The sequence below is a fragment of the Lampris incognitus genome, chromosome 1, assembly GCF_029633865.1.
Source record: "Lampris incognitus isolate fLamInc1 chromosome 1, fLamInc1.hap2, whole genome shotgun sequence".
NCBI classification, from domain to species: Eukaryota; Metazoa; Chordata; class Actinopteri; order Lampriformes; family Lampridae; genus Lampris; species Lampris incognitus.
The window spans coordinates 132,220,978-132,237,301 of NC_079211.1; the positions used below are offsets into that span (position 1 = coordinate 132,220,978).

At 48.2% G+C, this 16,324-nt stretch overlaps 1 protein-coding gene across 1 annotated transcript in view; it reads right to left on the reverse strand.

The window, feature by feature from the left end:
- Nucleotides 1-16,324, reverse strand: part of galnt9 (polypeptide N-acetylgalactosaminyltransferase 9) — a 136,452-nt gene that overhangs the window by 1,152 nt on the left and 118,976 nt on the right. The window contains exon 9 of the mRNA XM_056288831.1: nucleotides 13,360-13,455. Within this exon, the coding sequence (XP_056144806.1) occupies nucleotides 13,360-13,455 (96 nt within the window). The remainder of the gene's footprint in view (nucleotides 1-13,359; nucleotides 13,456-16,324) is intronic.

The following is a 16,324-nucleotide window of genomic DNA, read 5'->3' on the forward strand; positions in this document are numbered from 1 at the left end:
CTGCAGTGCCGTTCTGCTCCGAAGGACAGGATGTGTTTGCATGAACATTTAGACTCACACACAGAAAGATATACACAGGCGCACACACACACACATACAGGATGGGTAAAAAACACATGATACACATATGTATAAAATGTCTCTAAGTCATCCATAAATCCCAGGGTAGGTCGCTATGCAAGGGCTTGTGGTGATCGACCTAACGGAACGGTCCTAATCTCCAATTGCTGATTAGACGACATATGCAAACAACGTGTATGCTAATGCTTACCTCTCCCCATCCAAGGATGATTTGAATATTTCAGTTATGGAGAACTGTGAATAGGTGGTTGAAGGGTTGGACTTGGAAGATGACAGAAGAAAATGAGATGAGATTTTTCAAATTTCAGATCCTAATGTAAACACGGAGGCACTTCACAACCTCTGTGCAAACAACAAATCTCTTTGAGCTTCAAACCCTGATACTAACTTAAAACTGATAATCCTCACTCAAGTACTTACATCAGTAATGTTGAGCTTGCAAAAATATCTCCAGATGCTTTGGGAATGGCTGCCATACCCTTTTGTTTGCTTTTGATTGGAGGAACCAAAGACACTATGTGGGTGTTTCAAGGAAACTCCATTCAAAGGGAAAAAGAACACAAGTGGTTTGAAATCAATGTCCTGCCCTGAAGATACACTAGAGGGAACTGTAAGGGGGCTCAACATGTTCATACCTGCTTTGTTCTTCCTTTTTGAGGGAGATTTTTTTGAATACATTTTTTCCTTGATAACGGGAATCCTTTAGACTTCTGAAAATATCCTCTGCATAAATTTCCTGATAACATTACAAAAACACTGAAACAAACAAGAGACATTATAAGAAGTCATAAGTCTATGAAGAAACAACTTTGACAGCCCCACTGGGAAAAAAAATACAACAGTGCATTTATCAAAATGCAACACAAGCTACTGTTTCCTCACCCCTTAAACTGAAAGGTTGTTTTTCCCGCCCCCCTTGCAGTAATAGCATCTACGTAGTACCATTTTTAAAGGAACTCAATCGTAATGTGAGAGAACCCTGTATCCATCGAGCCGTTTTGCTGTCTTGAGTGTTTTGAGGTTATGACGCCCTAAGCAGATTTGCACACGGTGTAAACTTTGACTAGGTACAAGGAAAACCCCATATAATCCCCACTAATACCTGCTTACAGTTTAGTCTGGAAGCCTTTTGCACACTAATACATTTAAAATGGGACCAAAACAAATAATTACCATGAGGAAATGACTCTGCCAAGCCAATTAACCTGTCCTACAGAGGCATTAGATCCACCATCACCTTCCTGCCACTGTACAAGTTTTGCAAACACTTTTCGAGGATCAAGTTAATCACAAGTTTACTAACTTGCTCATTAATAGTTGTAATGCAGGTGCACTGTTAATACATATTGGCTTATTTGTTCATTGTATTAGCAGTAGTATTACTCTTCCGCAACAGTGCCTTGGTCCACCAGGGAGTGACAGCGGGGCAATGTGTCACACCAAGGTTAAGGTGCAGGCCTTAGGAGGCTTTGACAGAGGTCCTAGGGTTGGCCTTCTGGGTACAATGTCCATTCCCCGGAGTAACATGCGGCTCTGTTCTCTTATGTGGCTCCAAGTACCCTGTAAAGGGACTTAAGAGGCCCCTCAGCATAAATTGTGCAAGGAGTTACCAGCAGCACCGTATATACCCACGAACCCATCGCATAGCTGGGATTCCTGCTCCCAAGACCCAACTGTGTGTGATTTACCTATAGGAGGGTGGGCTACTGACTCCATGACTGCATGCTGGTGCATGTGTGTGTGTGCGTATTTGTGTGTTTTAACACAGCAACGATGCAAGGCACTCAAGCCCGTTCCTGTTAAGGTTTGTAGAACGAACCCAATAGCGACAACACAAGACAAAGTAAAGCACCAACCTGGCAGGACTCGTAGAGGAGAGCCGGCCGGGCCTGGACAGAAGGGGGAGGCGCTTCAGGCGGAACTTGAGAATAGCTTCTTAAAAATGGGAAAACGTAAACTGCTCCCTTAAAGTCCGAAAGGGAAAAAACGTAAACTGCTCCTTTAAAGTCCGAAAGGGAAAAAACGTAAACTGCTCCTTTAAAGTCCGAAAGGGAAAAAAAACACAAACTGCTCCTTTAAAGTCCGAAAGGGAAAAAAGCACAAACTGCTCCTTTAAAGTCCGAAAGGGGAAAAAACACAAACTGCTCCTTTAAGGTAGAAGTCCAACCGAGTAATAAGATCCACAGTGAGAGAGGAGAAATTAGAATATCAAAAACTTGATCTCAACTAGAAAATCACGATGGGAAAATCCAATGGGGAAAACACAAAGAGAGTTCTTCTCCGAACAAGCTCTCAAGGAGAACTGACACAAGGGAATAATCAAACAAGCAAAAACACGGAGAATACTACAATCTGTACTCCACCGGGAGACACAGAAATGTCACAAAACTCGAGACGAAGAATTTACTCACGGGACTGTTCAGGACGAACTCGCGACGAGTTCTGGAAAGCAAACAAACTTATACTAGAGTGGTTAACGAGTAGGTAGGCTGCAGGTGTTTCAGACGCGCCCTTCCCCCGCTCTCATTGCTGGTTGCCAGGTTGGTCAACAGACCGAGCCCTAACAGTACCCCCCCCCCCTCTACGGGAGCCACCAGGCGACCTGCCAGGCTTGTCAGGGTGACGGCGATAGAACTCAGCGAGCAGACCAGGGTCCATGATGAGCTGGCGGGATACCCAGCTTCGTTCCTCCACCCCATAGCCCTCCCAGTCAACCAAATACTGGAACCCCCGTCCCCTGCGTCGGACGTCCATTAGCCGACGGACCTTCCACTGTGGATGCCCATCCACAATCTCAGGGGGAGGCGGAGCTGGGGCCGGAGGCATAAGGGGGCTCTCGGAGACAGGCTTTACTCGGGACACATGAAAAACCGGATGGATCTTCATGGAGGCCGGGAGCTTAAGACGCACAACTGCAGGACTGGGTACTTCCTGGATCTCGAAGGGTCCAACGAACTGGGGATTCAGCTTCTTGGCAGAGGACTGAAGGGGGAGATCCTTGGTGGACAGCCAGACTCTCTGTCCGGGTTGGTAAGCTGGTGCTGTGGATCGGCGACGGTTAGCTCCTCGTCTGGCACGTTCCGTAGCACGGAGCAGCGCAGCCCTGGTGATCTCCCAGACACGACGACAGCGGTCCAGATGAGTCTGCACGGAGGGAACCTCCACTTCGGACTCCTGTGCAGAGAAGACGGGCGGCTGGTAACCCAGGGATGCCTCAAAGGGCGAGAGGCCGGTGGCGGAGCTGACCAGGGAGTTGACCGCATACTCGACCCAGGGGAGAAACTGACTCCAGGAGGTTGGCTTCTTGGCAGCGACGCAACGGAGAGCAGATTCCACACTCTGGTTCATCCTCTCAGTCTGTCCGTTAGTCTGCGGATGATATCCCGACGAAAGGCTGACCGAGGCGCCCAACCCCTTGCAGAAAGCACGCCACACACGGGAAACAAACTGGGGCCCTCTGTCTGACACAATGTCCTTGGGAAGTCCATGCAAACGGAAGACGTGGCTCATCAGGAGGTCAGCGGTTTCTGAAGCAGAAGGAAGCTTAGGCAAAGCCACCAGGTGAACACCCTTGCTGAAGCGATCCACCACCGTCAGGATCACTGTGTTGCCCTGAGACGGAGGAAGTCCAGTGACAAAATCCAACGCCACATGGGACCAGGGCCGACTGGGAATAGGAAGGGGCTGCAGCAGACCAGCCGGTGCCTGGTGAGAGGCCTTGCTGCGGGCACAGATGGTGCAGGCCATGACGAACTCCTTGACGTCCCTCCTCATAGTGGGCCACCAGAACCGTCGAGCTATGAAAGTGAAAGTGCGGTGGACTCCAGGGTGGCAAGCGAGCTGACTGGTGTGGCCCCATTTGAGGACCCGAGACCTCACTGAGTCCGGAACAAACAGTCGGCGAGGCGGCACGTTGCTCGGGGCTGGACTGGAGCGCAAGGCGCACTTGACCACCGTTTCAAGGCCCCAGGTCACCACGCCAACGACCTTGGTCTCAGGGAGGACGGGACTTGGCTCCACCGTTACAGGTTCCTTAAGGTGTTGACGAGACAGAGCATCTGCCTTGGTGTTGCGGGAGCCAGGACGATAAGTCAGTGTGAAGTCGAACCGACTGAGGAAACTGGCCCACCGTGCCTGCCGACCATTGAGACGTTTGGTTGCCCGGATGAACGTCAGGTTCTTATGATCAGTCCAGATGGTAAATGGATGCTCTGCCCCCTCCAGCCAATGGCGCCATTCCTCAAGTGCAGCCACTACAGCGAGAAGCTCCCGATTACCAACATCGTAGTTCTCCTCGGCGGGAAGGAACCGGCGGGAGAAGAACGCGCAAGGATGAACCTTCTGGTCGGTCTCTGATCGTTGGGAGAGCACAGCCCCCAATCCGGTGTCCGAAGCATCCACCTCAACTATGAACTGCCTCTTGGGATCAGGATGGAGTAGGACGGGGGCACTGGTGAACCTCTCCTTGAGCGACAGAAATGCAGAGCGAGCAGCAGGGGACCAGACGAACGGCTGAGAGGGGGAGGTTAGACGGGTGAGGGGTTCTGCTACAGAGCTGTAGTTTCGGACGAACCTCCTGTAAAAGTTCGCGAACCCGAGGAAGCTCTGCAGTTCCTTACGTGACTTAGGATCCGGCCATTCCACCACCGCTTTGATCTTGCGAGGATCAGCTCGAGTCTTGCCTCCCTCCACGATAAAACCTAAGTAGTCCACTGACTCAGAATGGAACAGGCATTTCTCAGCCTTGACGAACAGCCGGTTACGAAGGAGGCGTTCGAGAACCTGCCGCACGTGCTGGACATGCTCCTCGAGGGACCTGGAGAAGATGAGGATGTCATCAAGGTAGACGACAACGAATTGGTCGAGCATGTCGCGAAGGATGTCATTCATGAGTGCCTGGAACACCGCCGGGGCGTTGGTGAGGCCGAACGGCATTACCAGGTACTCATAATGACCACGGGGAGTCTTAAAGGCTGTCTTCCACTCGTCCCCTTTCCGGATCCGAACGAGATGGTAGGCGTTCCGGAGATCCAGCTTAGTGAAGACAGTCGCCTGGGTCAGGGGTTCGAGGGTGGAGCTCATCAGAGGCAGGGGGTATTTATTCTTGATGGTGATGTCGTTGAGTTGGCGATAATCAATGCAGGGTCGGAGACCACCATCCTTCTTCTTAACGAAAAAGAAACCAGCTGCCACCTGGGAGGATGAGGGTCGGATGAGCCCTGCCGCCAACGATTCTGAAATGTAATCGTCCATAGCAGCCTTCTCGGGAATGGAAAGGCTGTAAAGACGACTGCTAGGGAGAGAGGCCCCAGGACGGAGGTTGATAGCACAATCATATGGCCGATGCGGAGGGAGAGACTGAGCCCGCGTCTTGCTGAAGACCTCCCCGAGATCATGATACTCGGGAGGAACAGAGGAAAGATCGGGAGGAGGGGCAATCGGAACAGTCTGGACTGCTGGACCAGGTGCTGCCTGAAGACACTGGGCGTGACAGGAGGAGCTCCACTCCAAAATGTTACCAGACGACCAAGCAATGTGTGGCTCATGCTGAGCCAACCAGGGACGCCCCAAGATCACAGGAACTAAGGGAGACTGGATGACGAAGAACTGAAGGCTCTCCACATGGTTTCCAGCAATAGTGAGAGACACGGGACAGGACTGTCGGGTAACACTGGCCAGGCGGCGCTCATCCAGAGCAAAGGCCTCTATTGGCCTCTCCAATTCCTCACATGGAATGTTAGCTTGAGCAGCAAACGTAGAGTCCAAGAAACACCCATCAGCTCCCGAATCGATGAGTGCGCCTACAGTGAGCCGCTGGTCTGCCCAAGCCAGGGTAACGCTCACAAGATGGTTAGCCGGAGCAGGATGGCGGGAACAGAAAAGACGGCTCACTAGGATCTCCCGGGGTCCCAGTGAGCCTAATCTTTTGGCCGCGTAGGACACTCGCTGATCCGGTGTCCCTTAAGACCGCAGTAAAGACAGAGACCTGCCTTGAACCGGGCCTCACGTTCAGCGGGAGTCAGTCGTGTACGCCCAAGCTGCATAGGTTCCTCCTCTGTCACTGTCTGGGAGGAGGAGAGGCTTGCCACAGGGGAAGTGGAGTGCGACGAAGAAGAGCCCCCTTCGGAAGCTCTGGATGGCTGAGAGGTAGAAACGGTTCCCCGTAGACCTCGCTCGCGCCTTCTCTCGCGGACACGTCCATCGATGCGGATGGCAAGGCTGATAAGGTTGTCGAGAGAGGTAGGATCCTCCCGGGTGGCTAGCTGATCCTTGACGGCATCGCTGAGGCCCCTACGGAAGGTTACCCGAAGTGACTGGTCGTTCCAGCCACTCTCAGCCGCAGCCAGCCTGAACTCGACTGAGTAGTCAGTGACACTGCCACTGCCCTGCTGGATCCTGCTCAATCGGACACCCGGATCCTGACCGTACACTGGATGATGGAATACCTTCCGAAGCTCAGCCACAAAGTCATCGTAGGAAGAGCAGAAACTGGCCCCCATGGACCAGGAAGCAGTGGCCCACTGAGCAGCGCGGCCAGTCAGCAGGCTAGTCACGTAAGCAACTCTTGCAGCATCTGTGGTGAACCCCCTGGAATGGTGGGCGAAGACAAGCTCACACTGCATGATGAACGTGGCACAGGTCTCAAAGTTGCCATCAAAAGGCTTGGGATTGGAGATACTGGGCTCCCGGAAATCCGAAACATAAACGGTAGGATTGTCTAAGGCAACGGCTGCGGGCACTGCTGGAGGAGGGGCGGCCGGAACTGGTGGGACAGCTGGCTGGATGGTGATAGCCGCTGTGAGAGTTTGCAACTGCTTAAGAACCTCCTCTTGTTGGCTCGCGAGCGCCGCTTGCTGGGCCGAAAGAGAATCCACCGAAGCCTGGAGGGGTTGCACCTGAGCCCGGAGGCCCTGCATGGCAACAGCGGCCTCTTGTAGTTGCTGGCCGTGGGAGGCTGTAAGCTGAATCTGCTTATAGAGAGCAGCCTGGACAGGATTGGCGTCTAGGTTGTCTGGGTTCATAGTGAGGGCGAGTTCGTACTGTTAAGGTTTGTAGAACGAACCCAATAGCGACAACACAAGACAAAGTAAAGCACCAACCTGGCAGGACTCGTAGAGGAGAGCCGGCCGGACCTGGACAGAAGGGGGAGGCGCTTCAGGCGGAACTTGAGAATAGCTTCTTAAAAATGGGAAAACGTAAACTGCTCCCTTAAAGTCCGAAAGGGAAAAAACGTAAACTGCTCCTTTAAAGTCCGAAAGGGAAAAAAAACACAAACTGCTCCTTTAAAGTCCGAAAGGGAAAAAAGCACAAACTGCTCCTTTAAAGTCCGAAAGGGGAAAAAACACAAACTGCTCCTTTAAGGTAGAAGTCCAACCGAGTAATAAGATCCACAGTGAGAGAGGAGAAATTAGAATATCAAAAACTTGATCTCAACTAGAAAATCACGATGGGAAAATCCAATGGGGAAAACACAAAGAGAGTTCTTCTCCGAACAAGCTCTCAAGGAGAACTGACACAAGGGAATAATCAAACAAGCAAAAACACGGAGAATACTACAATCTGTACTCCACTGGGAGACACAGAAATGTCACAAAACTCGAGACGAAGAATTTACTCACGGGACTGTTCAGAACGAACTCGCGACAAGTTCTGGAAAGCAAACAAACTTATACTAGAGTGGTTAACGAGTAGGTAGGCTGCAGGTGTTTCAGACGCCCTTCCCCCGCTCTCATTGCTGGTTGCCAGGTTGGTCAACAGACCGAGCCCTAACAGTTCCTTCTGTTTATGCTGTATGCTGTGTTGGCCTGTTGGACAAAGGTGAGACAACGTCTGCAATTTGGATTTCACTCAATAGCACTGGGAGAAAGAACAATAATTCTCAGCAGCACAACAGAGATTTACACCATCAGATTATGCTTTTCCACATGTAAAAGAAGAGATGGTTAAAAAAAATAATTATGATGACCAAAAAAATGGAATTGGGCCGTGTACAGTAATGTCAGTCATCATTGTAATCTAATGCTATAAAGACACAAAATTCATCTCCATTTGTTTATGTGCCCCGGGGACCAGGATTAAAAGAGTAGCTGTAGCTGTACAATATTAAGCTCTCAGAAAGGGACAGAGAGGGAAGCCTGGCAAGATGCAGGCCTATTTATTTATATTCCACATACGACTGATAGTAAACATGTCACTCACCATCCGGAGAGGTGGGCTCAGAAAAATCCAGTCATGAATAGCATTTGCATGATTTGTGTCTTTGACATTTGCTTTTATTTCACCACAAAAGAGGAAATAGACTCAAACAACCAATTTAGTGACTTTCCCACCCAAGCAAACTTTTGCTTCTGCATCTACAAGGCACTATATCTATTTATTTATATATTTTTTACTTTTGTTTATCCTGCAGAAGGTTATACTGAGCACGGCTGCTCATTTTCAGTAGTGCTGTGCTTCATATTCATAGTTACACATATTGGAAAACATGGAAAGTTTCCATTTCTCTAACCTTTAGGCTACCACCACAAATAAATCAAATAAAACAAGAGCACAGGGTTGGACTCATGAATTACTTCTACTGACAACAGGCTTTACTGGCTACAGACTCCCCACCACATCTGAAAAGCTTACGTCCCACTGGAAAATGCAGTGTAATATAAACAGTGGCTTTTAGTATTTTTCAAGGATCTTCTTATTCTTTTGGCTGCTCCCGTTAGGGGTTGCCACAGCAGATCACCCATTTCCATCTCTTCCTGTCCTCTGCGTCTTCCTCTGTTACACCACTTGAGCACCTGCATGTCCTCTCTCACCATATCCATAAACCTCCTCTTTGGTCTTCCTCTTTTCCTCTTGCCTGGCAGCTCCATAGTCAGCATCCTTCTCCCAATATACCCAGCATCTCTCCTCCACACACGTCCAAACCATCTCAATCTTGCCTCTCTTGCGGGGGTCCGCGGTGGTGTAGCGGTCTAAGCATTGGCTTTGTATCAATGCAGTTGCCCACTGGGGACCGGGGCTCGCGCCTCGGCCTCGTCAGAGCCGACTATGGCCGGACGTGGTGAAGCAGCAATAATTGGCAACGCTGTCTTTGGGAGGGGGGAGGAGTTGCCTTGTGTTCATCACATGAATGCGTCTCTGTGTGTGTCGGGAAAAAGCAGTGGTTCGGCCTGGATTTGCCTTGTCACGAAAGTGGGGAGGCGTCTCCTTCGAGACTGCCGGCCGGAGAGATGCAGTTGGCAAACGCATGCAGTACGAGGGTGGGTGTTTGAACTAGAATAGGGATCGATTGGCCACTAAATTGGGAGAAAAAGGAAAAAATCAGAAATAAATTGAAAAAAAAAATCTTGCCTCTCTTGCTTTGTCTCCAAACCGTCCAACCTGAGCTGTTCCTCTAATATAATCATTCTTAATCCTGTCCTTCGTCACTCCCAATGAAAATCTTAGCATCTTTAACTCTGCCACCTCCAGCTCCTCCTCCTGTCTTTTCGTCAGTGCCACTGTCTCCAAACCATATAACATAGCTGGTCTCACAACCATCTTGCAAACCTTCCCTTTAACTCTTGCTGGTACCCTTCTGTCGCAAATCACTCCTGACACTCTTCTCCACCCACTCCACCCTGCCTGCACTCTCTTCTTCACCTCTCTTCTGCCCTCCCTGTTACTTTGGGCAGTTGCCTTCTGGACTTCTCTATACTTCTCAATCAACATTCTCAAAGCAAACATCACATCTGTGGTGCTCTTTCATGGCATGAAACCATACTGCTGCTCGCTAATCATCATCTCTCCTCTTAACCTAGCTTCTATTACTCTTTCCCACCTCTTCATGCTGTGGCTGATCAACTTTATACCTCTGTTGTTGTTACAGTTCTGCACGTCGCCCTGTTCTTGAAAATCGGTACCAGTATGCTTCTTCTCCACTCCTCAGGCATCCTCTCACTTTCCAAGATTGTGTTAAACAATCTAGTTAAAAACCCCACTGCCATCTCTCCTAAACACCTCCATGCCTCCACAGGTATGTCATCAGGACCAACCGCCTTTCCACTCTTCATCTTCTTCATAGCTGCCCTCAGTTCCTCCTTGTTAATCCACCCCACTTCCTGATTCACTTTCCCCACATCAGCCAACCTTCTATCTCTCTCATTTTCTTCATTCATCAACCCCTCAAAGTACTCCTTCCACCTTCTCAGCACACTCTCCTTGTTTGTCCCTCTAATATACTCGTTTCTAATCCTGTCCTTCTTCGTCACTCCCAATTAAAATCTTAGCATCTTCAACTCTGCCACCTCCAGCTCCACCTCCTGTCTTTTCGTCAGTGCCACTGTCTCCAAACTATATAACATAGCTGGTCTCACTACCATCTTGTAAACCTTCCCTTTAACTCTTGCTGGTACCCTTCTGTTGCAAATTACTTCTGACACTCTTCTCCACCCACTCCACCCTGTCTGCACTCTCTTCTTCACCGCTCTTCTACACTCACCGTTACTTTGAACAGTTGACCCCAAGTATTTAAACTCATCCACCTTTATGACCTCTACACCTTACATCCTCACCATTCCACTGTCCTCCCTCTCGTTCATGCATATGTATTCTGTCTTGCTCCTACTGACTTTCATTCCTCTTCTCTTCAGTACATACCTCCACCTTTCCAGGCTCTCCTCAACCTGCACCCTACTCTCGCTACAGATCACAATGATTGCGTTTACACGCACAGTTAAGTCAAGCTACGGTTATAGCTCGATTAGGCCATGTAATTGGACTACTGTCATTGTCCCAGTATATAAGAACTGGGGGAGAATCAATCTATTGATGGAAGTAGTATGCCCGACCCTGGTACAGTAGGTGGTGATATGCCCCCTTTCAGCTGGTTGCTACTGGACCTTCTGGCTGACCTATTGTGTCAAATACCAAACAAGCAACAAACAAGTTAGTAAGCGGTAAGCAGGTTAGGATATTCAACTCCTTTAGCTGACACAACATAAAGTTTGTCTCCTCGTCTATCCAGAAACGCGTGGTTCTCACTCTAGCACTCGTCATGTTGACACTATGCTGTTCAACTTCCGGGTGAAAGACCGCCGTGAGAACTATGGATCATGCGCAGGATGCTTATGCCAGTTCAGGGCCGATTGAAGCGTATACATGCCAGAGTAAACCGATCCCCAACTGCATTATCTAGGTGTGTTAGTCTGACTTCGAGAAATTCGATTTAGTACAATTTCAGTCAGACTAACACGTTTACATGTATTTTGAAAGTCCAGTTTTAGTTGGACTAACACAAAAAATTGACTTTTTCTAACATCACGTAAATGTACTGACTGTCATCCGCGAACATCACAGTCCACGGAGACTCCTGTCTGATCTCATCCAGTATTTTTAAAGGATCAGTTAAAGGAAAAGAGTCAAACATCAGCAAAATGAGTCCCTTTCTCACATGGAAACTGCAATATTGCTGGGTTTATTCATGTGCGTAAGGAAGTGTAAAAGAAGGTTGAATCAGTTCATCTGGATATGTTAACTGACAGATATGTTTCAGTACTCAACTAAGTGACATCTTCAGTCTAAACTGACTGCAGGTATCCCCACCCCTTATTAACAATACACTTGCCTAATGCCCGAAACCAACGACCAGTTTCATATGCAAATATAGGTGTGACCTTTAAATAGAGTTTCAAAGGCCATGGTGTGTACTATTCACAGAGAATTAGGGATTGTTGCAATCACAGCATTGTAAGACGGAGACAGATGTATAACGACCGAAACCAACGACCACTTTCATGTGCAAATATGGGTGTGACCATTAACTAGAGTTTCGATGGCCATGTGTACTATTCACAGAGGACTGGGGAATAGTTGCCCCCCCCTCCCCTTGGTTCAGGGATGGTCGTTCTCTCTTCACATTGATGGCCTCTTTGACGCCCCGTTCAAACCAGCATTCCTCCTCCTCCTGAAATCAAGGATGTGCACATCCTTATCTCTGAAACAGTGGCCACTGGTGTAGACTGCAGAGTCCTGGCTTGACATGTTAGCTCTTCTGTATTGTGCCATTCTTTTGGTCAGCGTCTGTTTAGTTTCTCCAATGTACAAGTCACGGCAATCCTCCTGGAGCTTAACAGCGTACACTATATTGCTCTGTTTGTGTTAGGGGACCCGATCCTTGGGGTGGAACAACTTCTGGTGCAGTGTGTTTTGGGATTTGAAAGCAACTGAGACACGGTGTTTTGAAAATACACGTCTCAGCTTTTCCAACACTCCCACCACATACGGAATCACCAATCATTTACGCTTAGGCAGCTCTTGTCCTTCTCTCTTCAATTGGCTGGTGCACTGTTTGGGTGTCTTCCTGGCTTTGACAATTTGACAACCCATATTTGCATATGAAACTAGTTGTTGGTTTCGGTCGTTAGGCAACTGTATTGTACTGTATTGTTGATAAGGGTGGGGATACCTGCAGTCAGCTTAGTAAAGATGTCACTCAGTTGAATGATGAAATGTATCTGTCAATAAACACAGCAGCCAGATGAACTGATTCAACCTTCTTTGATTTTCTTACCTGGATTATTGAGCATGCATTAAGATGAGTAAGGGAGTGGTTTTCATCTTTCATACATAAAGGTGTCATCCAGAGACACTCTGTGCCAAGTCTGATCCTGCATGACATGTCCATTCTGGACAGATTAGGGAATGCAGGAAGTGACATATAATTTCTCTAAATGCATCTATACTGGTGCTACAAAGCTTCCTGTTGATTTCACCCTTTGTGTGGATAAATAAAGTTCTTTTGTCGCATCAGTCCAACTTGTAAAAATGTTTGCTGAAATCTCTCTCTCTGTTTACAATTACCATCAAATGTACTGTTGCACAATGTACACCATGCAATCAAGTCACAGAAAGTATTGCATTACTTCCTGAGTCTCTTGTGACTGACTCGCTCACACTATGTAAAAGCATAATTTGTGAGAATATGGTAACCCTTTGCGTTCTTCAACTGGGAGTGTTGCTGCTTTTGTTCCCACTAGAGGGAGAAGCTTTCTATAAATCTAACTATTTCCTGAGCTGGAAAATCACCAGTTTACACAGAAAATCAACTCCAGCTCCCGTTCCTGCATGACACCAACATGGAAAATCAGTGGGAATAGGGGCTATATATTCACATCTACAGAGCGATAGATTATCTGGTTGTGCGATTGACTGACTGGGTGAGTGACTGGCTCACTGATTGATCAACATGATTCATAAATGAACATGAGAGAGAAGCTCATCACTGAATAGATCTGTTCTCACCTGGGAGGACATGCCGTGGCAAGGGTAGAGGATTGCTCTGTCGTCATCCTCAGAGCCCTGGTCTAGGCAGTAGCCGCTGGCTTTGCTGTTCCTCACCTGAAGGACATCAAACAATAAAGGGTCACGAAGGTTGCTTTAAGGATGAAACCAATTACAGATTACTGGTTACCAGTTTAAAACTATAACCAGTTAGAGTAATGCAATCAAGTTATACTTTATGTTCTGTTACTTTCTGTACTCATTGATGAGCATTCTTCAAAAATCAAAACAGTAAGCTAAACTATGGGAAGATGGCAGCGCAAATTCACGTTTGCAGCGGCCTCACCCAGTACCAGTGTGGGAAGATGGTGGCACAAATTCACGTTTACGATGGCCTCACCCAGTGCCGTCCATGCAGGGTCTTTGTCCAAGTCTGTGTCTAAATTTTGTCTTCGTTTGATGGCTGGGAGAGCTGGTGCTGGATTGGCTGTGAGAGAGGCCGAGGGCGGTCTGACAGGACGCGGAAGCGGGGCAGGCTAAGCTAACTGCTAGCCTATGCAGACCGGCAGTTCCAATAACTTCGAGGGTGGTCTGGTGGCGGCCCCACCTAGCCTTGACTGTGTTTTCAGTGTCGTCGTGTATAATGCGGGGAGGTGTGTCGAAAATGTCTGGCTGGGAGAGCTAGCGTTGGATCGGCGGAATTTGACTGAAGCTGTGCCCGAAGAGGAATCACTGAGGGCGGTCTGACAGGACGTGGAAGCGGGGCAGGCTAAGCTAACTGCTAGCCGGTTCAGACTGGCAGTTCCGACAGTCATCCTGACTGGCCTTCGTTCTCCTGGACAGTGAATTTTTTTTTTGTTTAGTTTAGACATTGTGTTAGTTTGGATATATGTATACTGCTCAAAAAAATAAAGGGAACACCTAAAAACACAATATAGACCTCGATGAATGAAATATTTCAGCTGAAAATCTTTATTTATTAGACAGAGGAATGTGTTTAGAGCAAAATAACCTAAGAATGATCAATGGAAATCAAAATCATTAGCCCATTAAGGTCTGGATTCAGAATCATACTCAAAATCAAAGTGGAAAATGAGAACATAGGCTGATCCAACTTCTGTGGAAATTCTTCAAGACGATTCAAAATGAGGCTCAGTAGTGTGTGTGGCCTCGACGTGCCTGTATGCACTCCCTACAACGTCTGGGCATGCTCCTGATGAGACGATGGATGGTCTCCTGAGGGATCTCCTCCCAGACCTGGATCAGGGCATCGGTCAACTCCTGGACAGTCTGTGGTGCAACATCGCGTTGGCGGATGGTACGAGACATGATGTCCCAGAGGTGCTCGATTGGATTCAGGTCTGGGGAACGTGCAGGCCAGTCCATAGCATCAATGCCCTCGACATACAGGAACTGCTGACACACTCTGGCCACATGAGGACGAGCATTGTCATGCATGAGCAGGAACCCAGGGCCCACTGCACCAGCATATGGTCTGACAATGGGTCTGAGGATCTCATCCCGGTACCTAATGGCAGTCATGGTACCTCTGGCTAGCACGTAGAGGTCTGTGCGGCCCTCCAAGGATATGCCTCCCCAGACCATCACTGACCCACCGCCAAACCGGTCATGCTGGAGGATGTTGCAGGCACAACACAGCATCCACAGCGTCTCCAGACTCTCTCACGTCTGTCACATGTGTTCAGTGTGAACCTGCTCTCATCTGTGAAGAGCACAGGGCGCCAATGGCGAATCTGCCAACCAAGATGTTCTCTGGCAAAGGTCAATCGGGCTGCACGGTGTTGGGCTGTGAGCACAGGCCCCAATTGGGGACGTCGGGCCCTCATACCATCCTCATGCATTCTGTTTCTCACTGTTTGAGCAGAAACCTGCACATTAGTGGCCTGTTGAAGGTCGTTTTGTAGGGCTCCGGCAGTGCTCCTCCTGTTCCTCCTTGCACAAAGGACCAGATAGCGGTCCTGCTGCGGGGTTGTTGTCCTCCTGCGGCCCCCTCCACGTCTCCTGGTGTACTGGCCTGTCTCCTGGTACCTCCTCCATGCTCTGGACACTGTGCTGGGAGACACATCAAATCTTCTTGCCACAGCACGCATTGATGTGCCATCCTGGATAAGCTGCACTACCTGAGAAACTTCTGTAGGTTGCAGATACCGCCTCATGCCACCTCTAGTGGTGAGGGCACTAGCAAAATGAAAAACTAACCAAAGATCGGCCAGAAAAGATGAGGACAGGCAAATGGTCTGTGGCCACCACCTGCAAATCCATTCCTTTTATAGGGGTCATCTTGCAAATTGTCTAATTTCCACCAGGTGGAAATTAGACAATTTACCAATGGGTGAAATTGATTCACAAATCAGTGTTGCTTCCTAACTGGACAGGTTGATATCTCAAAAGTTTGATTGACTTGGGGCTACATTGCATTGCCTATGTGTTCCCTTTATTTTTTTGAGCGGTGTATTCTTGTAATTTTTGGATATGCGTTTTTGTTTTTGTGTTAACACTGTTGTGGGCTGGGGGAAATGACGTTTCGTTTCATTTCATTAGCGCAAGTGCATGTAATGAAATGACAAACAAAGTGTTTCTGATTCTGATATTCATTGACATTTACAGTAAGTATTTGAACGGTGCTGTTACTGTTGTCCACAACCATTACTTCTTTGGCTGCAATCTAATTGCATATTTTTTTCAAGTGTTTGTTTCACCTATATTCAAATCATGCTTTCTACAGTAACTGTGTGTTTGTGTGTGTTGGGGGAGGGGGTCATTAGTATTTTTTGTAATCAGAATACTGTAACTCTTTTACAAGTAATCTTATTCTAAGAATTTCTGCATCCTTTTGCTCTTGATGGTCAAGACGCACTTCCATTTTTAGTGTCTCCTGCAGGGTCTTGCTTTGGAACTGAAAGTGAAACCAAATGGATATTGTTGAAAATTTATCTGTATGTCTCATGTGAGTATCATCTCAATC